This window comes from Heterodontus francisci, chromosome 44 (assembly GCF_036365525.1).
Source record: "Heterodontus francisci isolate sHetFra1 chromosome 44, sHetFra1.hap1, whole genome shotgun sequence".
Classification (NCBI taxonomy): domain Eukaryota; kingdom Metazoa; phylum Chordata; class Chondrichthyes; order Heterodontiformes; family Heterodontidae; genus Heterodontus; species Heterodontus francisci.
Window position 1 is genome coordinate 14,547,513 of NC_090414.1, and position 24,227 is coordinate 14,571,739.

At 52.5% G+C, this 24,227-nt stretch overlaps 1 protein-coding gene across 1 annotated transcript in view; it reads left to right on the plus strand.

Moving 5' to 3' along the window:
* ppp2r5b (protein phosphatase 2, regulatory subunit B', beta) overlaps positions 1 to 24,227 on the plus strand; it is a 96,452-nt gene that overhangs the window by 36,274 nt on the left and 35,951 nt on the right. The window contains exons 2-5 of the mRNA XM_068021679.1: positions 2,729 to 2,925; positions 15,206 to 15,307; positions 15,467 to 15,559; positions 17,157 to 17,287. Of these exons, the coding sequence (XP_067877780.1) occupies positions 2,729 to 2,925; positions 15,206 to 15,307; positions 15,467 to 15,559; positions 17,157 to 17,287 (523 nt within the window). The remainder of the gene's footprint in view (positions 1 to 2,728; positions 2,926 to 15,205; positions 15,308 to 15,466; positions 15,560 to 17,156; positions 17,288 to 24,227) is intronic.

The following is a 24,227-nucleotide window of genomic DNA, read 5'->3' on the forward strand; positions in this document are numbered from 1 at the left end:
TCTCGCTCTCTCTTTTTCTTTCTTTCTCTCTCTCTCTCTTTTTCTTTCTTTCCTCTCTCTCTCTCTTTTTCTTTCTTTCTCTTCGCTCTCTCTTTTTCTTTCTTTCTCTCTCTCTCTCTTTTCTTTCTTTCTTCTCTCTCTCTCTTTTTTCTTTCTCACTCACACCCCCCCCCCTCCTTCTTCTTCTTCCCGCTCTCGTCTCACACCCACCCCCACACACACACACACCCACCCCACCCCCACACACACACACACCCACGCCACCCCCACACACACACACACCCCACCCACCCCCACACCCACTCCACCCCCACACACTCCCTCACACCCACCCCACCCCACACACACCACACCCACCCACCCCCACACACACACACACCCACCCACCCCCACTCACACACGACTCACCCACCCACCCCACACTCACACACACCCTACCCACCCCCTCACAGCCACACTCTTCCCACCCCACCCCCACACACACACACCACCCCACTCCCCACCACTCTCACACCCACCCACCCACACACACACTCACCCACCCACCCCCACACACACACACACCCACCCACCCCCCACACTCACACACACCCACCCACCCCCACACACACACACACCCACCCACCCCCTCACACACACACACCCACCCACCCCCACACACACACACCACCCTCCCCCACACCACTCACACACACCCACCCCACCACACTCACCACACACCCTCCCACCCCCACACACACACACACCCTCCCACCCCCACCTCACACTCACCCTCCCACCCCCCACACACTCTCTCCCCACCCACCCCCACACCACACACTCCCCACCCACCCCTCTCACACACACACCCTCCCACCCCCACTCACACACACACCCTCCCACCCCCATCTCACACACTCACCCACCCACCCCCTCTCACTCTCACACCCACCCTCCCCCACACACACACACACCCACCCACCCCCACTCACACACACACCCACCCACCCCCACTCACTCACACACCCTCCCTCCCCCTCACTCACTCTCTCCCTCCCCTCCCCCTCTCTCTCTCTCTCCCTCCCTCCCCCTCTCTCTCTCTCTCCCTCCCACCCCCTCTCTCTCTCTCTCCCTCCCTCCCCCTCTCTCTCTCCTCCCTCCCTCCCCCTCTCTCTCTCTCTCCCTCCCTCCCCCTCTCTCTCTCTCTCCTCCCTCCCCCTCTCTCTCTCTCTCCCTCCCTCCCCCTCTCTCTCTCTCTCCCTCCCTCCCCCCTCTCTCTCTCTCTCCCTCCCTCCCCTCTCTCTCTCTCTCCCTCCCTCCCCCTCTCTCTCTCTCTCCCTCCCTCCCCCTCTCTCTCTCTCTCCCTCCCTCCCCCTCTCTCTCTCTCTCCCTCCCTCCCCCTCTCTCTCTCTCACTCCCTCCCTCCCCCTCTCTCTCTCTCTCTCCCTCCCTCCCCCTCTCTCTCTCTCTCTCCCTCCCTCCCCCTCTCTCTCTCTCTCTCCCTCCCTCCCCCCCTCTCTCTCTCTCTCCCTCCCTCCCCCCCTCTCTCTCTCTCTCCCTCCCTCCCCCCCTCTCTCTCTCTCTCCCTCCCTCCCCCCCTCTCTCTCTCTCTCCCTCCCCACCCCCCTCTCTCTCTCTCTCCCTCCCTCCCCCCCTCTCTCTCTCTCTCCCTCCCTCCCCCCCTCTCTCTCTCTCTCCCTCCCTCCCCCCCACTCTCTCTCTCTCCCTCCCTCCCCCCCCCTCTCTCTCTCCCTCCCTCCCCCCCTCTCTCTCTCTCCCTCCCTCCCCCCCTCTCTGTGTCTCTCTTTTTCTCACACTGCCCCCCAGCACCTTTGCCCTCCTGCTCTCGCCCCACCCTCTGTCTCTGTCTGTATACCTCTCTCCCTGTCAGTCTGTGTGCTGCGCCCTCTGTCCTTCCCTCTGTGTCTCCCACCATCTGTCCTTCCCAATTGAAACTTGTGCCTGTGCTGTCATCCAGTTGTGTGAGGATTGGTTTAGCACCCCAGTGTTTCAGTGAGGAATCGGGGATCGGGCTGGTATGGGTGACGGAACAGGGGGCTCTGATAACATAGCAAAATATTTGGGAATAATTTTCTTCTGTTGGGCTGAATGGCCTGCTGGTGTGCTGTATATGTTTAAAAAAAAAATCAGCACTTGTCCTCAGCTTTGGGTCCAGACCAGCGATGGGCTGCAGGGGTGAAGATGCTGAGTTTTATACTGAGGAGCGTGTAATTTCAGCAATAAACAGGAGTCATGGTTTGTAGCTCAACTGCCAGTAGCATGTTCGTGAACGCTGAAGAATTCTCCTCTTCCACCGTTCCCAACGTACAAGTCAGCTAAGACCTGACGAGCCCTGATTGATCTGAGATGATAGCCCGATATTCTCAGCTATCCTAAACGTAACGCTCACCGCTGTTCTAAACTCTCGGGTTGGTGAGCCAATTGGCATGTGGGAGAATCGGGCAAGCGGGGAGTGGATATTTCCACCACTCCCACTTCCCATTTCTCTTGGGTTGACGTCGAGAGCTGTGGGTTTTTACTTTTTTGAAGGTGGATCGATGGGGTTGATCTGAGAATAATTTGGTGTGTCTGCTCACTCAAGCTATCGGGTACTTGGTGCGATGGTGTGTGCTTCCCAAGAGACCTGCTTGGGCTGGAAGAAGTCATCGTCTTGTCTAGCATAGTCTGGTTCTTCATTGATTCCTCTTTCTGTTCCCACCCTCCTCCTCCTCTCCCTCTCGTTCTCCAGATGCCCCAGTCTCCGAGCTGCACGACCTCTTCTGCAAGAAACTCCAGCAGTGCTGCATTGTTTTCGATTTCATGGACTGCGTCGCGGACCTGAAAGGCAAGGAGATCAAGCGGGCAGCCCTCAACGAGCTGGTGGAATGCATCGCGACGGGCCGGGGGCTGCTGATTGAGCCCATCTACCCGGAGATCATGAAAATGGTGAGTGGGGTGGTGGGTGGGGGGGGGGGGGGGGGAGCGGGGGAGTTCCCGAGGCGCGGTCTGCCTCTGGTGTCCAGCAGCCCAGCACATAGGGCATAGGGAAAATAGGGCATAAATGGACAAAGCCCATGGTCACCTGGCCGACAAACAGTGTCTCTCAGATACCGTGAGCAGCGACAGAGCCATAACTACCTCGTCAGGGATCCTCCCTCCTGGGAGGAAGGGGGGTCAGTTATTGAAGCCTGTTCAAGTGGCCCATTGCAGGACAGCAAGTCAGTCTGGGTCTCCAGCACCCATTGCTCAGCCTTTCGATTTTAATTTCTGCAGAGTGCCCCACGTTCCTGCTTCGGTGCTGCAGTGTCCTCTTGGAAACTGTGCACAGTGAGGCCCACGCTGGAAGCCAGAGTTTGAGCCTTTTCGGATTTGAGGGTTTCTTTGGAGTAAATAAGAACCGTTTCCCCGGTGGTACAAGGGCTGGTAACCAGAGGACACCGATTTAAGAGAACTCGCAAGAAAAAACCAAGTGGGCAGACGGGCTTTTTATTTCACGCTGTGAGATGTTGTGATCTGGAGTGCGCTGTCTGAAAGCGGCGGGGGGCACGGTGGAAGCAGATTTGATGGTAAAATTCAAAAAGGGGATTGGGTCAGTTATTGGGGAAGGAGCAGTTTGCAGAGTCAATGAGGAAAGAGCAGGGGGCAGTTAAGAGGCAACCACATTTGCTGTGGGTCTGGAGTCACACGTAGGCCAGACCAGGTAAGGACGGCAGATTTCCTTCCCTAAAGGACGTTTGTGAACCAGATGGGTTTTTGACAACAACCTTCATTGTTGAAGATTGCTTCGTGTGGCACCATTACTGAGACTCGCTTTCGATTCCAGTTTTTAAAATTAATTAAATGAATTTAAATTCCACCTGCTGCTGTGGTGGGATTTGAACCCAAAGGCCTCTGGATTACTCGTGCAGTGACATGACCACGATGCCGCTGTCTCCCCTGGATGCTAGTTGCACTGTGTGGGCAAGGGTCCGAACCAAAAGTGGTTCGGGTCAGTTGGGACTTGAGGCAATCCGATGCCGAGACACTGGGTGCCTGAGTGCATCCTAGAATTCAGGGGGGTGCCCAGGGAACTGTGCAAGCCTCATGCTGTCCTTTCACATGGCTGCTTCCTCTCCAGTTCTGACTGCACAGGCTGACAAACCCATTTACTCAGAAAAGTCCACTGGTATGAAAGAGAGAAAGACTTGCATTGGTATAGCACCTTTCACAACCTCAGGATATCCCAAAGTACTTTTTGACGTGTAGCCGCTGTTGGAATGTGGGCAATGCGGCAACCACTTGCGCACAGCAAGCTCCCAAAAACAGCGATGTGCAAATGACCAGACAACCACACTTTTTTTTTTTTTGTGTGTGTGTGTGTGTGTGCTTCTGATTGAGGGATAAATATTGGTCAGGACACAGGGGAGAGCTCCCCCCTACTCTTCCAAAGCGCCATGGGATCTTTTACGCCAACTTGAAAGGGCCTCAGTTTCACAACTCGTCCGAAAGACAGCACTTCAGACAGCGCAGCACTGCTTCAGTACTGCACTTGAGGGGGGTGTCGTCCTGGATTATGGACACCTATCCATTCTAATCCCATTTTCCAGCACTTGGCCCGTAGCCTTGTATGCTATGGTGTTTCAAGTGCTCATCTAAATACTTCTTAAAATGTTGTGAGGGTTCCTGCCTCTACCACCCCTTCAATTAGTGTGTTCCAGATTCCAATCACCCTCTGGGTGAAAATTTTTTCCCTCAAATCCCCTCTAAACCTCCTGCACCTAACCTTAAATCTATGCCCCAGTGGTTATTGACACCTCCGCTAAGGGAAAATGTTTCTTCCTATCTAACCTAATCTAAGGGGCGGCACAGTGGCGCAGTGGTTAGCACCGCAGCCTCACAGCTCCAGGGACCCGGGTTCGATTCTGGGTACTGCCTGTGCGGAGTTTGCAAGTTCTCCCTGTGTCTGCGTGGGTTTTCGCCGGGTGCTCCGGTTTCCTCCCACAGCCAAAGACTTGCAGGTGGTAGGTAAATTGGCCATTGTAAATTGCCCCTAGTGTAGGTAGGTGATAGGGAATATGGGATTACTGTAGGGTTAGTATAAATGGGTGGTTGCTGGTCGGCACAGACTCGGTGGGCCGAAGGGCCTGTTTCAGTGCTGTATCTCTAAATAAATAAATAACCTATCAATGCTCCTCATAATTTTGTATACCTCAATCAGGTCCCCCCTCAGCTTTCTCTGCTCTAAGGAAAACGACCCTAGTCTATCCAGTCTCTCTTCATAGCTGAAATGCTCCAGCCCAGGCAACATCCTGGTGAATCCCTGCTGCACCCTATACTGTGGTGACCAGAACTGTACACAGTACTCCAGCTGTGACCTAACTAGTGTTTTATACAGCTCCATCATAACCTCCCTGCTCTTATATTCTATGCCTCGGCTAATAAAGGCAAGTATTCCATATGCCTTCCTAACCACCTTATCTACCTGTGCTGCTGCCTTCAGTGGTCTATGGACAAGTACACCACGGTCCCTCTGACCCTCTCTACTTCCTAGGGTCCTACCATCCATTGTATATTCCCTTGCCCTGTAATTCCTCCCAAAATGCATCACCTCACACCTCTCAGGATTAAGTTCCGTTTGCCACAGCTCTGCCCATCTTACCAGCCCATCTATATCGTCCTGTAATCTAAGGCTTTCCTCCTCACTATTTATGACACCACCAATTTTCGTGTCATCTGCAAACTTCCTGATCATACCTCCTATATTCACATCTAAATCATTAATGTACACTACAAACAGCAAGGGTCCCAGCACCGATCCCTGTGGTACACCACTGGTCACAGGCTTCCAATCGCAAAAACAACCCTCGACCATCACCCTCTGCCTCCTGCCACTAAACCAATTTTGGATCCAATTTGCCAAATTTCATGGGCTCTTACCTTCTTAACCAATCTCCCGTGCGGGATCTTATCGAAAGCCTTACTGAAGTCCATGTAGACGACACCAACTGCTTTGCCCTCATCTACACATCTAGTCACCACTGCGAAAAATTCAATCAAATTTGTTGGACACGATCTCCCCCTGACAAAGCTCCAGTGCTGGGGCCACAGCTGTTTGCAAACTATATAAATGATTTGGGTGTGAGGACCGAATGTAATATTTCCAAATTTGCTGATGCCATAAAACTAGATGGGCTTGTAAGTTGTGAGGAGGATGCAAGGAGGCTTCAAGCAGACTAAGGTTAAGTGAACAGGCTAAAGTGAATGGGCAAAAACATGGCAGATGGAATATAATGTGAATAAGTGTGAAGTGATCCACTTTGGTAGAAAAAAACAAAGACAGAGTATTTCTTAAATGGTGAGAGGTTGGGAAGTGTTGATGTCCAAAGGCACCTGGGTGCCCTTGTTCATGAGTCACTAAAAGCTAGCATGCTGGTGCAGCAATGACTAAGAAGGCAAATGGTATGTTGGCCTCCATCATAAGAGGATTTGAGTACAGGAGTAAAGATGTCTTTCTGCAATTGTATAGAGCCTTGGTGAGATCTCACCTGGAGTATTGTGTACGGCTTTGGTCTCCTTATCCAAGGAAGGATATACTTGCCATAGAGGGTGTGCAACGGAGGTTCACCAGAATAATCTCTGGGATGGCGGGATTGTCTTATGAGGAGAGATTGAGAAAACTAGGCCTCTATTCTCTAGAGTTTTGAAGAATGGGAGGTGATCTGATTGAAACTTACAGGGTGGATCTAAATGGGATGTTTCGGCCGGCTGGTGGGTCTAGAACCAGGGGACGTCGTCTGAGAATAAGGGGCGGGCCATTTAAGACTGAGTTGAGGAGGAATTTCTTCACTCAGAGGGTGGTGAATCTTTGGAATTCTTGACCCCAGAGGGCTGTGGAAGCTCAATCATTGAGCATGTTGAAGACAGAAATCGCTAGATATCTGGAGACTAATTAAGTTCAGTTTCACTTTGCCCATTTCCGCTCTGTAACGTCGCCCGTCTGTGCCCCCTCCTCAGCTCATCCGGTGCTGAAACCCTCCTCCGTGTCGTCGTTCCCTCTAGATTGGACTATTCCAATGTACTCCTGGCTGACCTCTCACCTTGCACCCTCTGTAAACTTCAGCTCATCCAAAACTCTGTTGTCCCGTCTCTCTCTCTCTCTCCTGCTATATCAGCGCCACAATTTTTAACATTTTCATCCATGTTTTCAAATCCCTGCATGGCCTCGCCCCTCCCATCCCTTTCTCTGTGACCTCCTTCAACCCTCTGAGATCTTGCGCTCCTCTGATTTTGACCTCTTGAGCATCCCCGATTTTAATTGCTGCAGCATTGGTGGCTGTGCCTTCAGCCCTATACTCTTGGGATTCCCTCCCTAAACCTCTCCGCCTCTTTGACCAAGCTTTCAGTCACTTGTCCCTAATATTTCCATATGTGGCTCAATATCAAATTTTGTCTGATAATCGCTCCCGTGAAGCACCTTGGGATGGCACGAAATAAATGCAAGTTGTTGGGGACAAGGTGTTGAAGGAGTGAAAGTAAACCGACTGGCTTGGTGTCCTTTTCTGTTTTCTGACTCATTTCTGCTGGGCAGGGTACGACATGTATTTTGTTCCTGAGGCGGAGGGTGTGTTGAGCTCGATGAGTCGCTACCTCTATTGTCTTCCGCCCACGTCAGGCTCTCTGGCTGAGCAAAGGTATTTAGGTGGGGCCTGCCTCTGCTCCTACACAGTTACCAACAAGTACACCACTGCACAGGAAGCAGAATGGAGTGGCTAATCCTCTGTGAACGGGACCGAAATGCAAAGATAACTCCTGGCTTCTCGTCTCCGTGACCATCCGTCTCCCCAACCCAACTCCCCTACCCTCACCACCTTCACCACCCCCCCGGCAGCGGGTGCAAGGATACTGCTGTTTCAGTTGCGTTTGCCATTTCCTCTCGCCTTCCTGTTTGTCCGTTGGTGTCATCCGTCTTCCCGGAAGGTTGACTGCCCTGGATCTCCACCTCCTGTCTGTCCTGTGCTGTCGTGACACATTCCGCATCGGTTGACTGCAGCCAGTCCATTATATCTGTCATCCTTTTTCTCCTCTGCTTCCCCCCCCCCCCTTCCTCCGTTTTCCACCGATCTTTCCTTCCAATAATTGTCTCTGTCTACCTTCTGCTTTAATGATGTGACTGAAGAATTGTATCTTTCTCCCTGTGATGTTATGCAGTAATTCCCTCTTTTCTCTCCGGCCGTCTCCAGCACCTGCTCATTATTCTATCTGTCTGTGTGTAAGATATGCAGACCATCCTCCAATATGTCCACATTCAGCTTATCGATAGATCGTCTGACTGTTTGTTGTCCGTGTCTACGAGGCACAGAACATAGATGGCAAAATGTTGCACCTCAGCATTCTTTTCCGAAAATTCAGGGTCAGTTTCTTTGATAACAAGTGCTTCATTCTGACAAAGCTGCTCTTGGCTATCTCAATTCTCCTTTGAATCTCTCAGCTACATCTCCCATCATCTGTGATAACCTGCCCAAGGTAGGTGAACCATTTCACTTGTTCCAGGACTTGTCCATTTACTTCAATTTTCAGCTTCCTGTCTATCTATCTGTCTCGAGAGACAATGGGTGGTCATTGGTTTGTGAAGCCTGGAGTGGCTATAAAGGCCAATTCTAGAGTGACAGACTCTTCCACGGGTGCTGCAGATAAAATTGGTTGTCGGGGCTGTTACACAGTTGGCTCTCCCCCTGCGCTTCTGTCTTTTTTCCTGCCAACTGCTAAGTCTCTTCGACTCGCCACGCTTTAGCCCCGCCTTTATGGTTGCCCGCCAGCTCTGACGATCGCTGGCAACTGACTCCCACGACTTGTGATCAATATCACAGGACTTCATGTCGCGTTTGCAGATGTCTTTAAAGTGGAGACATGGATGGCTGGTGGGTCTGATACCAGTGATGAGCTCGCTGTACAATGTGTCTTTGGGGATCCTGCCATCTTCCATGCGGCTCACATGGCCAAGCCATCTCAGGCGCCGCTGACTCAGTAGGGTGTATATGCTGGGGATGTTGGCCGCCTCGAGGACTTCCGTGTTGGAGATACGGTCCTGCCACCTGATGCCAAGGATTCTCCGGAGACAGCGAAGATGGAATGAATTGAGACGTCGCTCTTGGCTGACATACGTTGTCCAGGCCTCGCTGCCGTAGAGCAAGGTGCTGAGGACACAGGTTTGATGCACTTGGACTTTTGTGTTCTGTGTCAGTGCGCCATTTTTCCACCCTCTCTTGGCCAGTCTGGACATAGCAGTGGAAGCCTTTCCCATGCGCTTGTTGATTTCTGCGTCTAGAGACAGGTTACTGGTGATAGTTGAGCCTAGGTAGGTGAACCCTTGAACCACTTCCAGAGCGTGGTCGCCGATATTGATGGATGGAGCATTTCTGACGTCCTGTTCCATGATGTTCGTTTTCTTGAGGCTGATGGTTAGGCCAAATTCAGTGCAGGCAGCCGCAATCCTGTCGATGAGACTCTGCAGACGCTCTTCAGTGTGAGATCTTAATGCAGCATCGTCAGCAAAGAGGAGTTCCCTGATGAGGACCTTCCGTACTTTGGTCTTCGCTCTTAGACGGGCAAGGTTGAACAACCAGCCCCCTGATCTTGTGTGGAGGAAAATTCCTTCTTCTGAAGACTTGGATGCATGTGAAAGCAGCAGGGAGAAGAAAATCCCAAACAGTGTAGGTGCGAGAACACAGTCCTGTTTCACGCCACTCAGGATAGGAAAGGGGTCTGATGAGGCGCCGCTATGCTGAATTGTGCCTTTCATATTGTCATGGAATGAGGTGATGATACTTGGTAGCTTTGGTGGACATCCGATCTTTTCTAGTAGTCTGAAGAGACCACGTCTGCTGACGAGGTCAAAGGCTTTGGTGAGATCAATGAAAGCAATGTAGAGGGGCATCTGTTGTTCGCGGCATTTCTCCTGTAGCTGGCGAAGGGAGAACAGCATGTCAATGTAGCCCTCGTCCAAACCACCCTCAGTTCCTCCACCTCCTAATTTCTCTCCCCCTCCCCTAGCCCTCTCCGAGCTCATCCCATCTCTCGTCCCATGACCCACTCAGCGGGACCATTCCTGCTGGCCACCCGACTTCCTTTCCTCGCTCCGGTGTCAACTGATGATATAAGTTGTTCCCTCTCCTCAGAAGCTGTCTCCTTCCCTTTCAAATCTGCCACCAGCAGTCCCTCAAAAAATGAAAGCTGCCCTCAAAGCTCTGTCCTTGTCTCCAGTCTCCTTTTCCCCTCAAACCTGTGAACATGCTGCTGCCTCCCAAATCCGTGCCCGTCATTACCCGGAACTCCATGTTGGAATCCCTTCAACAAGGTTTCCATCCCGGCCACAGCACTTGAAGCAACCCTTATCAAAGTCACAGATGCTCATCCTATGGGATTGTGGCAACCGATCGATCCCTCCCTGTGTATTGTAGGAAATACAGCAGCCAGTTTGCACACAGAAAGCTCCCACAACCAGCAACGGGATGATGACCAAATAATCTCTTTAGTGATGTTGGTTGAGGGATAAATGTTGGCCCCAGGACACCGGGGGGAACTCCCCTTCCGGGACATTTTAGAGGTCCATCGGAGAGGGCAGACGGGGCCTTGGTCCCACCGGAAAGAAGGCACCTCCGGTAGTGTAGCATTCCCCCACAGTACCGCACTGGAGTGTCGGCCGAGATTTGTCGGGTTCTGGAGTGGGACCCTGATTCCAAGGGGAGGGTGCGACCAGCTGAGCTGACACCTGAGAATCGCATGAAACTGGGTGGGAATATAACCTGCCGCAGCGACGCAAATAATTAATCTGATTTCAAAGACTGCGTTCATTAAAAAGCTTTAAAAAACAAACTTAGCTTGCACAATTAGCAAATCACTGTTAGGTGGTTTAATGAGGCATTCATTGGAGGGTATCGGGAGTTGTGAATGAGTTATTCAATTAGAATTGCTGATCCAGTGCACGCACATTGCAAGACGCCCAATGACTCGTCTGATTTTTCACATGCACCGCGACTGTCTGGTGGCATTACAAGGTTTCAAGGCCAGCCCAGCCATGCATGTTTGCAAGCCTGACAAAAGGACTGGGACAGTCATCCTGAACAAGTGTGACTATATTGACAAAATGCACGCCGTTCTTCACGGTGGGTCCAAATTGCTCACAGGCCTGCTCCAGAGCAAGTTGCAAAAACATTTGTTCGACTTGTGTCAGAGTAATGAGCTGCCTTGTGGCGTATTTGATAGGGTTCGTCCTGGCGGGGGGGGGGTTCAATGTGTCCGCGTTTGTGCGTGTCCGCGTGCTCATTCGACGCTGCGAGCCTATTCACGGACGGGCCACTCGAGGAAGTCGTTGACGTTTGTGCCGCATCGCTGTATCAGGTAGTCTAGACACGCCGCCGTTTTCTGAATCTGTATACAAACTTAGCAACCCGTGCAGCTGAGTTCCGCTTTAATGACACCATGTGGTGTCGCCTTGGGGGGTCCCCTCTAGACCCAACTCTCGCTATCACTTTCGTCGGTTTCCACGGGAAACGTGTCTTCTATGGAATGACCCCTAACCGCCTACCCCTTGCATAGTTCCGATACATAGATGATACGTTTGCTATCTGCAGCTGCGTGGAAGAATGTCCTTGCACGCCATAATGGGCTCCATCCCGCGTTCAAATTCACCTTTTGAAATGGAGCAGTCTAATGAGCTCCCTTTCCTCGATGTGATAGTTGAGAAATCCACGAATGGGTTCAGTACTACTGTCTAGTTTCACTGGTCAATATACCCATCGAGAACTCCACGCGCTGTAAGATTGGTCGTATCAGCAATCTCATAAGTAGCACCCCGAGCCATTTGCTCAACCGTGCAAGCTCGACGTTGAAATAGGGCCCGTCGAAGCTTATCCTGTGGGATAATGGCTGCCCCCGATCAGATCATTGCTGGTTGCGCATCGCTCATGCTCACGAAAGGGCCTAAGGCCGCCACTTTCGGACCCGAGAAGTGCCCAGTCTACCTCAAATTACCCTGGAAGGATAAGGTAGCTCAAAAGTTTAAGCAGGTGAAGCTATCCGCTTCACGCTGCTACTATGCAGTAGCAACACAAATGGTATTTTCCTCTACAGGATGCTGCCGAAAAGATGTCTTGCCCACCGCACAAATGAGTAATGTGGTATATGAACTCTAGTGCTGGTGCAATGCCAGGTACTTGGGCTGTACGTCCCAATGACTGGCAGATTGTATCAAACGGCACGTCCCTTTGGCTGTTCGTAATAGGCAGAGTACTGACCGTACTCAACCAGCCTCTACTTGCAAAACATATTGTCTAACGTTTCCGCAATTGGACTGCTCTTATTGACCAATCCCGAGTGTGCCAAGAATTACACTGACAACGCAATTTAAGATTGTCAGTTGAGTTTGCAATGTGGCTCACTTATGCTTACCAGAAGGTACATATATTCATACATTGGGGACCTGTCCTCTGCAGGCAAAAGGAACATGTCTTAGTGTTGTGCCTTTTTTTGAATTAAACAAAGTGTTGGGGTCAGTCGTTCCCTGGTGCATTCTCCATGGCGACAGCTCGACCAATTCAGAGTCAACTTGCCGACCAATCAGCACCCTTTTCTCATGCAGTATAAATTGTTGCTCCCTTTGAAATTTGGCATCCTTTCGTCTGTCCTGATGAGTGCAAGACGAGAAAAGCTTCGAGAGCATGTCTCTTGTTTCAGCTATACTCAAGTCTGTACGGCCAAGCGACTAATTGGAATTATGCCTGACATAGGAGGTCACAAGTTCGCCATGCAAAATTATTCAAGTAAATTTAATAATTTATAGCATCTCACAGCAAGAGGTGAGGCCATTCATCCCGTCGTGCTTATGCCAGCTCTTTGAAGGAGCTTTCCAATTAGTCACACTCCCCTGAACCTGCAAATTATTTTCCCCTTCAAGCATTTATTTATTTCCCTTTTGAAAGTTACTATTGAATCTGCTTCCACCGCACATTCCAGTCCACAAAAGCAACAACAGACCAGTCTAGTCCCAACGCATATGTGACTTTTAATACACCAAGAGCTACAAGGAAAGGGCGATAATAAATGTTGGCCGTGCCAGTGACTCCCATATCCCAAGATTAGATAAATGCAAAGATACATATTTATGTATATTTTAAAGAACAGAATCATTTTCCTTATTTAAAAAATGAACAATTTTTTTTTTTTTCAAATCACGCAGGCTGCCTTCCACTTTGAGGAAGTGTTACTGGAGTGGGAAAGAGGGTTGTTACTAGAGCACTGAATGTAAGCAGAGACCCAGGTGTTGCCTCCGTGCCCTCTGCTTTCGACAGACTCCCTGGGGGGGAAAGGGCGGGCAGCTGCTGAGGCAGAGGTTGGTCTGTAGGTATCAGTGATGTGAGTGTGAGCCCTCCAGATCGAGCGACCAGCTGGGCATTAAAACACTCCCAGGACAGGTACAGCACGGGGTTAGATGCAGAGTAAAGCTCCCTCTACACTGTCCCCATCAAACACTCCCAGGACAGGTGCAGCACGGGGTTAGATATCTACAAATCAAGAGACACTGCCATCAGATTTTAATGGCTCCCTCTTGCCACCAAACCTATTGCTAATGATTCTTTCCAACTGGGCTTCACCTTTTCCCATTTGTATCTCGAAGATTCTCTAATGTTTTCACTACAAATATATTGTGATGTGTGTAGCATCCAAATACTATTTAAGAATATCATTGAAGTGTTTGTCCGTACTCCCAGGAAAAAAAATAATTGGCAAGTCCAACACTTGATGCTGCATTCTGCAAACTTATTTCTCCCCTGAGGGAGAGAGGTTGTTTACCAGATAGCGGGACAAATTTCTTCTTTTAGAAACTAGGAAAAGTCTAATGTGACATTAGTGCAGATTGCAATAAAGTAGTTCAGTTATTTACACTATCGCAATAAAATGCCTTGGGCTAGCTGCAGAACGAGCCCCCGGCCTTAACATTTAAGGCCGTGAGCAACCTCATTTCGAGTGTGATTCCAAGTGTCCTACAACAACAACTATTTAGATAGCACCTTTCACATAGTAAAACATCCCAAGGAGCTCCACAAGACCGTTGTCAAACAAAAAGAGACGCCAATCTACGTTAGGTACCAAGATAGGTGACCACAAAGCTGGTCGAGGAATAAGGAACATCTTCAAGGAGGGAATTCCAGAGTTTGGGCCTTGGCAGCTGAAGGCATAGCCACCAATAGCGGGACGATAAAAATTGGGAATGCTCAAGAGGCCTGAATTGGAGGAGCGCAGAGATCTCAGAGGGTTGTGGGGCTGGAGGGGGGGTTACAGAGATAGGGAGGGGGTGAGGCCATGGAGGGATTTGAAAAGACGGATAAGAATTTTAAAATTTAGGTGTTCCTGGACTGGGAGCCAATGTAGATCAGCGAGTACAGGCGAGGTGGGTGGACGGGACTGGGTGTGATTAGGACTCGAGCAGCCTCTGCTTCAGCCTCAGACAGTGGCCAGGGAGAGGGACGGAGTCGGCAGCTAGGGAATGGAGTTTGCAGCTGGGCCCAAAGACGGTGGCTTCAGTCTGCCCCATATTGGCTTGGAGGACATTTGTGCTCATCCAGTCCCGGATGTCGGATAAGCAATCTGAGAATTTAGCAACAGCGGGGGGAGTCGAGAGAGAGGTGGTGGTGGTGAGGTAGAGCTGGGTGTCATCAGTGTACGTGTGAAAACTAACACTGTGCTTTCGGATGACGTCGCCAAGGGGCAGCATGTAGATGAGAAATAGGAAGGGGCCGAGGTTCGATCCTTGGGGGGGACCCCAGAGGTGACGGTGCGGGAGCAGGAAGAGAAGCCATTGCAGGTGATTCTCTGGCTTTAAATAGATAGGTGAGAGTGGAACCGGCAAGTGCAGTCCCACCCAGCTGAATGACAGCGGAGAGGTGTTGAAGGAGGTGGGTGTGGTCAACCGTGTCAAAAGCTGCGGACTGCTTATTCCTGATATAACGTGGCCCGAGCAGTCAGCAGGGAAGGCGATCGAAGTTCAGCACAGGTTCAGAGGTCAATGAGCAACCTGTGATTCCATGTCGGTCACTGAAAATGAACAGACCATCAGTGCAAAATACAGTATTTATTGTAAGTGTTCTGATTGATTCTTGGTTTGCGTGAGACAGCCGTGTGATGAGTGTGTGCACACGTGTGTGTGTGTGTGTGTCCATGTGTGTGACAATAATCAACTCTCTGTTTTTAGATCTCTGTCAATATATTCCGGACACTTCCTCCAAGCGACAATCCAGAGTTTGACCCAGAAGAGGATGAACCAAATCTAGAAGCTTCTTGGCCCCATTTACAGGTAGATGTCCTGGGTGAAGGGTGGGGGGATGGGTCTGAGTCCCCCAGGGTGGGGGATGGGTCTGAGTCCCCAGGGTGGGGGTGCAGTGAGAGTCTCTGACCGTCGCTCTAACCCGCCCCGGCGCTCTCTCTCTCTCTCTCTCCCTCTCTCTCTCTCCAGCTGGTGTACGAGTTCTTCCTGCGGTTCCTGGAGAGCCCAGATTTCCAGCCAGCCATCGCCAAACGTTACATCGACCAGAAATTTGTCCTCCAGGTAATGACCCCCGACCCCCAACCCCTCCTTAACCCTAACCCTATCCCTCACCCCCAGCTCCTCCCTGACCCCTCACCCCCAGCCCCTCCCTGACTCCCCACCCCTCTCCTCCCCACCCCTCTCCTCCCCACCCCTCTCCTCCCCACCCTGCTCCACAACACCCCCCTCTCCTCTCTTTTCCCCCCCTCTCCTCTCTTTTCCCCCCCTCTCCTCTCTTTTCCCCCCCTCTCCTCTCTTTCCCCCCCCTCTCCTCTCTTCCCCCCCCTCTCCTCTCTTTTCCCCCCCCTCTCCTCTCTTTTCCCCCCCCTCTCCTCTCTTTTTCCCCCCCCTCTCCTCTCTTTTCCCCCCCCTCTCCTCTCTTTTCCCCCCCCTCTCCTCTCTTTTCCCCCCCCTCTCCTCTCTTTTCCCCCCCCTCTCCTCTCTTTTCCCCCCCTCTCCTCTCTTTTCCCCCCCCTCTCCTCTCTTTTCCCCCCCCTCTCCTCTCTTTTCCCCCCCCTCTCCTCTCTTTTCCCCCCCTCTCCTCTCTTTTCCCCCCCCTCTCCTCTCTTTTCCCCCCCCTCTCCTCTCTTTTCCCCCCCCTCTCCTCTCTTTTCCCCCCCCTCTCCTCTCTTTTCCCCCCCCTCTCCTCTCTTTTCCCCCCCTCTCCTCTCTTTTCCCCCCCCTCTCCTCTCTTTTCCCCCCCCTCTCCTCTCTTTTCCCCCCCCTCTCCTCTCTTTCCCCCCCCCCTCTCCTCTCTTTTCCCCCCCCCTCTCCTCTCTTTTCCCCCCCCCTCTCCTCTCTTTTCCCCCCCCTCTCCTCTCTTTTCCCCCCCCTCTCCTCTCTTTTCCCCCCCCTCTCCTCTCTTTTCCCCCCCCTCTCCTCTCTTTTCCCCCCCCTCTCCTCTCTTTTCCCCCCCTCTCCTCTCTTTTCCCCCCCCTCTCCTCTCTTTTCCCCCCCCTCTCCTCTCTTTTCCCCCCCCTCTCCTCTCTTTTCCCCCCCCTCTCCTCTCTTTTCCCCCCCCTCTCCTCTCTTTTCCCCCCCCTCTCCTCTCTTTTCCCCCCCTCTCCTCTCTTTTCCCCCCCCTCTCCTCTCTTTTCCCCCCCCTCTCCTCTCTTTTCCCCCCCCTCTCCTCTCTTTTCCCCCCCCTCTCCTCTCTTTTCCCCCCCCTCTCCTCTCTTTTCCCCCCCCTCTCCTCTCTTTTCCCCCCCCTCTCCTCTCTTTTCCCCCCCCTCTCCTCTCTTTTCCCCCCCCTCTCCTCTCTTTTCCCCCCCCTCTCCTCTCTTTTCCCCCCCCTCTCCTCTCTTTTCCCCCCCCTCTCCTCTCTTTTCCCCCCCCTCTCCTCTCTTTTCCCCCCCCTCTCCTCTCTTTTCCCCCCCCTCTCCTCTCTTTTCCCCCCCCTCTCCTCTCTTTTCCCCCCCCTCTCCTCTCTTTTCCCCCCCCTCTCCTCTCTTTTCCCCCCCCTCTCCTCTCTTTTTCCCACCCCCGCCCCCCCGTTCTACACCCCTCCTGCTCCTCTTCCCCACCCCTTTATTTCCTACCTTTCAAAAGTGCATGGTTTGCTTTGAAGTGTTTGGGCTGTGGCAGGCTCCATAGAAATGCACCTTTCTCCCTCTTGTAGTTGTTGGAGCTGTTCGACAGTGAGGACCCTCGGGAGCGGGATTTCCTAAAGACAGTCCTGCACCGAGTCTACGGCAAGTTCCTGGGGCTGAGAGCTTTCATCCGCAAACAGATCAATAATATATTTTTATGGTAAGAGTAAAGAGTTTCCCAGCCTGATAACTGTGTGTGAGCCAGGCAGACACCTCTCCGATGTTTCACTTACTTCCTCCTATCACTCTACGCCAGTAGTTTCCAAGCTTCATGGTGACACACTTGTCACATAAAGGTAACATAAATTAGAGTCTGTCCCTCTCTCCCTTTCACACTCTTTCTCGCTCTTGCTCTCCATTGTCTCTCTTTCTCTTCTTCCCCCTCTCTCTCATTTACTCTCCTTTTTTGCTTTCTTTTTCCCTCTCTTTTTTCCCCTCTTTTCTCTGCCTGCAACTCTCTGTCTGTCTGCCATCCTCTCTCTCTCTCTCTCTCTCTGTTTCCTGTGGTGTTACCAATCTTTGGTATAAATTTCTGTGCTTCCTCACCCTGTCACCCTCGTGTGACCGCCAGCCCTCCAAAGTGTAGGACCCGATAGGTTGAAGTGTGAGGGACACAGCGGCCCCTCGGGTACCTCCCTCGGCCGCTTCTGGGGAAGAGGGAGGGGATTTTCACCATCGGCAGAAGCTGGACCGTTCCCTCACAGCCCTGCTTTCCCCACCTCCCGAGGTCCCACTCTTTACTGCAAGGGCTGCTTTGACATTTCTGAAATGCTCAGCAGCTATTTTTAAACCCAGGCCGTCATAGACACAGAGACACACACACACACACACACACACACACACACACACTGTGACTCCAAATACACTGGACTGAGTCTGTCAATTATTAATGATACAGAATGTTGCTCGTGGGCCCCACCTGGTGGCCTTTCGGTTGGCGTCAGCACCAGCTCTCTCACTCTCTCTCTCTCACTTTTTTTAATTTCCTAAATATACTTTATTTGTAAAAAAAACTGTAAAAACAAATACATTACAAAACAGTACCAAGTCAGCAATATAAAGAGTGCAAAGGAGTTCAGTTTCCCTCAATACAGGAGTGACTTGCCTCACAACCCTTCCATTTCATTTTACCTGCCATGTACCCTTTGCAGCAAACAGATATTTTCCCAATACAGTTCGAGGGGTTTCCCATAGATCCAGCCCCTCGGTTCAGCTTGGTGGGGGGACCTTACACTGTGGTCTTCCCCCATTGAGCCTTTGCCGCGGCTGCCCCAAGCTTTAGTGCGTCCCTCAGCACGTAGTCTTGGACCTTGGAAGGTGCCAGTCTGCAACAGTCTGTCGTGGACAACTCTTTGCGCTGGAAGACCAGCAAGTTTCGGGCAGACCAGAGGGCGTCTTTCACCGAATTGATTGTCCTCCAGCAGCAGTTGATGTTTGTCTCAGTGTGCGTCCCTGGGAACAGCCCGTAGAGCACAGACTCCTGTGTTACGGAGCTGCTTGGGATGAACCTCGACAAAAACCACTGCATCTCTTTCCACACCTGCTTTGCAAAGACACATTCCAGGAGGAGGTGGGAAACTGTATCTTCCCCACCACAGCCACCGCGGGGGCATTGCGCGGATGGGGGCGAGATTTCAGGCGTGCAGGAAGGATCTGACGGGGAGGGCTCTTCTCACCACCAGCCAAGCTACATCTTGGTGCTTGTTTGAAAGTTCTGGTGATGAGGCATTCCGCCAAATGACTTTGGCGCTCTGCTCGGGGAACCATCCGACAGGATCCACCGTCTCCTTTTCCCGTAGGGCCTTGAGGACATTCCGTGCAGACCACTGCCTGATGGATCGGTGGTCAAAGGTGTTTTCTCATAGAAACTTTTCCACGAAGGATAGGTGGTACGGCACAGTCCAACTGGATGGAGCGTTCCGCGGCAATGTGACCAGGCCCATCCTTCGTAACACCGGGGACAGATAGAACCTCAGCACGTAGTGACACTTGGAGTTTGGGTACTGGGGGTCTACACACAGCTTGATGCAGCTGCACACGAAGGTGGTCATCGGGATGAGGGCGACGTTGGGTACATTTTTCCCGCCCTTATCCAGAGGTTTGAACATTGTGTCTCTCCGGACCCGGTCCATTTTGGATCCCCATATGAAGCGGAAAATGGCTCGGGTGACTGCCACAGCGCAAGAGGGGGTACAGACCACACCTGCGCCACGTACAGCAACAACGTGAGCGCCTCGCACCTGATGACCAGGTTCTTACCCATAATGGAGAGAGATCCCACATGCTCAGTTTATGGTGTACCCTGGCTACTCTCTCCTTCCAGGTTTTGGTGCACGCCCCGGCCCTTCTGAACCATATCCCCAACACCTTCAGGTAGCCTGACCTGACAGTGAAGGGGAGAAAGGATCGGTCAGCCCAGTTCCCAAAGAACATGGCCTCACTCTTGCTTTGGCTCCTGAGGCCAGTTCGAGCTGGTCGCAGATGCTCATCAGTCTGCGAATGGATAGCGGATCCGAGCAGAAAACAGTGATGTTGTCCATGTACAGGGAGGTTTTAACCCGAGTGCCTGTGCTGCCTGGGATTGTCACCCCTCTTATGCTCGCATCCTTCCTAATAGACTCAGCAAAGGGTTCAATACAGCAAACAAATAAGACAGGAGAGAGAGGACAACCCTGCCTGACTCCAGATTGGATCGGGAAACTTTCTGATTCCCACCCATTGATTGAGACTGCGCTACTGATGTTTGTGTAGAGCAGTTTGATCCAATTACAGATTCCTTCTCCGAACCCCATTTTGGAGAGCACGTCCATCATGTAGGTGTGCGATATCCTGTCAAAAACCTTCTCTTGGTCCAAGCTGATGAGGCAGGTGTCCACCCTCCTGTCCTGCACATAGGTGATCGTATCCCTGAGTAGTGCGAGACTATCAGAGATCTTCCTGCTGGGTACAGTACAGGGCTGATCAGGGTGGATCACCAATCCAGAGCAGACTTGACTCGACTGGCGTTGACTTTGGACAGAAATTTGTCAACATTAAGCAGTGAGATGGGCCGCCAATTTCTGATTTCTGCCCTCTCCCCCTTCCGCTTGTAGATGAGGGTGATGATGTCTTTCCTCATAGATTCTGACATGCTGCCGGCCAGGAGCATACTCTCGTATACTTCCAGCAGGTCCGGGCCGACCCAGTCCCACAGGGCCGAGTACAACTCCACCGGTAAGCCATCGCTTCCGGGAGTTTTACTCGTCTCAAAGGACCTGACAGCGTTTGTCAGCTTGTCCAGAGTTAGTGGCTTGTCCAGTCTCTCCCTCATGCTGTCACCATGTGATAGATGACAGGAAGAACTGGGACGCTCTGCTGTCTGTGGGCTTCGCATCATACAGCCCAGCATAAAAGGATTTGCTAATTCTTAGTATGTCGGACTGGGAAGACGTTACCGAGCCGTCCTCTTCCTTCAGGCTGCTGATAACAGAGCTCTCTGTGTACCTTTTGGAAGAAGTAACGCGAGCACGTCTCATCCTGCTCAATGGAGCGGACACTGGACCGGAAGGTAATCTTGGAGGCCTCCGTGGCAAAGAGCGAGGCCTGCTGGCACTTCACCTCATGGAGGTCCTCCTTGACCTCGACCCCCATCGACTGCAGCCGGAGCAGATTTTGCATTCTTTTCTGGAGTCGGGACATTTCCCTCTGTCTCTCTGTCGCCCTCTGAACACCTTTGAAGATAAAGAACCTCTTGATGTTCTCCTTGATCGGCTCACACCAGTGGGCTGGAGACTCAAAAGAGGGGTTTCATGGTTCTCCAACCTTTGTAATCCCTTTGGAGTTCCTCAGCGTTCTCTGGGGTTAGCAGTGTAGCATTGAGCTTCCATGTCCCCTTGCCAACCCGCTGGTCATCCTGTAAGTGACAGTCAGCCAGTAAGAGGCAATGGTCAGAGAAGAACACCAGCTTGACGTCGGTGGATCCGACCGTGACAACACGGGACACAAACAGGAAGTCAATCCTGGAACGGGCAGACCCGTCCAATCTTGACCAGGTGTATCTACGCTGCGCTCCGTCTGCAGGTTTGCTGAAGACGTCGTGCAGTTTGGCATCTTTTACTGTTTCTATTAGGAATCTGGACATAGCGTCCAGTTTGCTGTCATCCCTGCTGGATTGTCCAGCCGCATCGATGATGCAGTTGAAGTCACCGCCTAGGATGACCGGCCTGGACGTCGCCAGCAGCAGTGGGAGCTGCTGGAAGACGGTCAGCCGCTCGCTGCGTTGTACCGGGGCGTACACGTTGATCAACCGGAGCGGAGCGTTGTTGTACATTACATCTGCTACGAGGAGGCAACCGCCCACCACTTACTTCGGAGATGGTGAAGTTACCTCCCCGCAGCAGAATACCCAGGCCGGAGGAACGGGAATCATTACCTCCTGACCAGATCAATGGCCCGTGGGACCACCATCGCAACCATTGCCTGTAGGTGCTGAGGTGTGGTATTCCACACTCCTGCAGAAACAGTAGGTCGGCTTTGACCTTGGTGAGCTAGTCCAAGGTTGAAACACATCGTGTAGTGGATTTAATGCCAAGCACGTTAATCGTAGTAATCTTTATACACATTTTAAAGTTGGTTGTTGCTTCCCACACCAGTTGTCCTTGCTAGTCCCAGTACTTGGATATGTTCCTGCATACCCATAGTGTACACAAGTTATTTCACATTCATTGGGCGTAGAAACCCCTCCTGGTTTCTCATGCAGGGTTTGTTCCACTGGGGGGGTGGGTGGGGGGCTTGTAGACAGCAAGGATTGGTCTGTCCTCTGCTGTTGTTTCCTCCTCGAAAACATCACACTCCTGGCTTCCCGGAGCTGGAGTGCACCAGACGCTTCTTTGTACTCGGTGTCCCGGAGCTGGGGTGCGCTGGACATCTCCCTAGTTTCTGTGCTTTGGGTTTGGGGCGCGCTGGCCCCATCACAGCTTCCAGTGTCTGGGGGGCTGGGGGACTTTATCTTCCTGCTCCTTTGAGTTCTGCCGCTTCTTTTGCAGGTGCCATCGTTCCGGCACTTCCTCATCCAGTGAAGAGGAGCTGCTGTAGTCTGTCTCAGACGGTAGCCTCCTCTTGCCACTGGTTTGGGTGGTGGCCTGTTCCGTTTTTGGAGGTTTTTTCCTTGTGGTCTTCTTTTGTACTACTTTGCACTGACCTGTTTATCCATCTGCTACCTCCTCCTCCATTGATTCTGTCTGTGGAGAGGGGGTTTCCAGGCATGGGGTAGGTGTTGGGTCGCTGGTTTCGGCTGCCTCCCCTTTCTTCTTCTCAGGTAGACCTTCCTCGCCGCTTGTCTCCTTCCCAGCACCAGACACGTTCACCATTCGTTCTCCCAGCCTTTCTCTGGACCTTGCCGCCTGAGCATAACTGAGGCAGCGTTTGGGGCAGGTTTTGTAGAGGTGGCCTGCCTCACCACACAGGTTGCAGCACTTACTGTTTACAGTCCTTGGTCTGATGGCCTTCCTTCCTGCTGTTCTTGCAGACGACTGTGCTGCAGTTTGCTGCCACGTGACCAGATTCGCCACAGGTGCGACAAACTCTGGGCTGCCCCGCGTAGACCAAGAAGCCTCGACTTCCCCCGATAGCGAAGCTGGAGGGAGGGTGGATGATGGCTCCGTTGGCATCCGACCTTCAAGGTCACCTTGACCTTTCTGCTTGCTGGTCCAAATCGCAAACGGGTCCCTGACATCAGTGCTGCCGCCGGCCACCTCGACGTACCTGGCGAGGAAGGTGAGTACATCCACCACCGGAACACGGGGGTGTTGTCGAGGTGAATTGTCACCACGTTGTAACGGCAGCGTGAAGAGTGGCTCCTCTTTGAGGATGGACAGTGGCGCCCGGTTCCCTTTCTCCTTGAACACCTTCAGGAACTTGATGCATCCCGCCACATTCCGGAACGTCACGTCGAAATAGCCACTGCTGGGGAAATCCTGCAGGCAGAAGATGCCCGTAGCTTGGAATCCACAGCAATCGATGAAGATTCTCTTGATGAAGAAGGTGCAGTCAACCAGTGCACCTCCTTCCTTACCCTTCGCTACCACCCGAACGGTGTTGCACACTCCCTGGCTTGAAGCTCTAGAATTGGTTATAGCCATTTTACTCAAAAAAAAAAAAAAAAAAAATACCCAGGACAGGATCAGAGGCCACTAATCATGGTCTCTCCACTCGCAATCTCTCTGTCTGTCACACTCACAGTGCGACACGGAAACAACCGTGCAAAAACTCACTGAATCCCAGCGATCACCCACCGATTTACACTCATCTTTTATAACATAGAATGAAGTGCTTTTTTTAAGTTTTAGCGAAAGGAGGCAGGAATGGACCAATCAGCAAGCGGCCTCACTACAGATCTGTGCTTCCTCCATGTTTATCCCATGCTGCTGACCTCCTGTATTTTCCCCCTTCGCACGTCCCGCACCAGCTCGGCTGAGTCTGATCTTATTTCAATGTCTCACAAAGCTTTGAAATTAAGTAATTCTGCAGCTCCCCCCGCAGCCTCCACTCCCCGGATCCCCCCGCAGCCTCCACTCCCCGGATCCCCCCGCAGCCTCCACTCCCCGGATCCCTGCTCCCCCCGCAGCCTCCACTCCCCGGATCCCTGCTCCCCCCGCAGCCTCCACTCCCCGGATCCCTGCTCCCCCCGCAGCCTCCACTCCCCGGATCCCTGCTCCCCCCGCAGCCTCCACTCCCCGGATCCCCCCGCAGCCTCCACTTCCCCGGATCCCCCCGCAGCCTCCACTTCCCCGGATCCCCCCGCATCCTCCACTCCCCGGATCCCCCCGCATCCTCCACTCCCCGGATCCCCCCGCATCCTCCACTCCCCGGATCCCCCCGCATCCTCCACTCCCCGGATCCCCCCGCATCCTCCACTCCCCGGATCCCCCCGCAGCCTCCACTCCCCGGATCCCTCCGCAGCCTCCACTCCCCGGATCCCCTGCTCCCCCCGCAGCCTCCACTCCCCGGATCCCCTGCTGCCTCCACTCCCCGGATCCCTGCTCCCCCCGCTGCCTCCACTCCCCGGATCCCTGCTCCCCCCGCTGCCTCCACTCCCCGGATCCCCCCGCTGCCTCCACTCC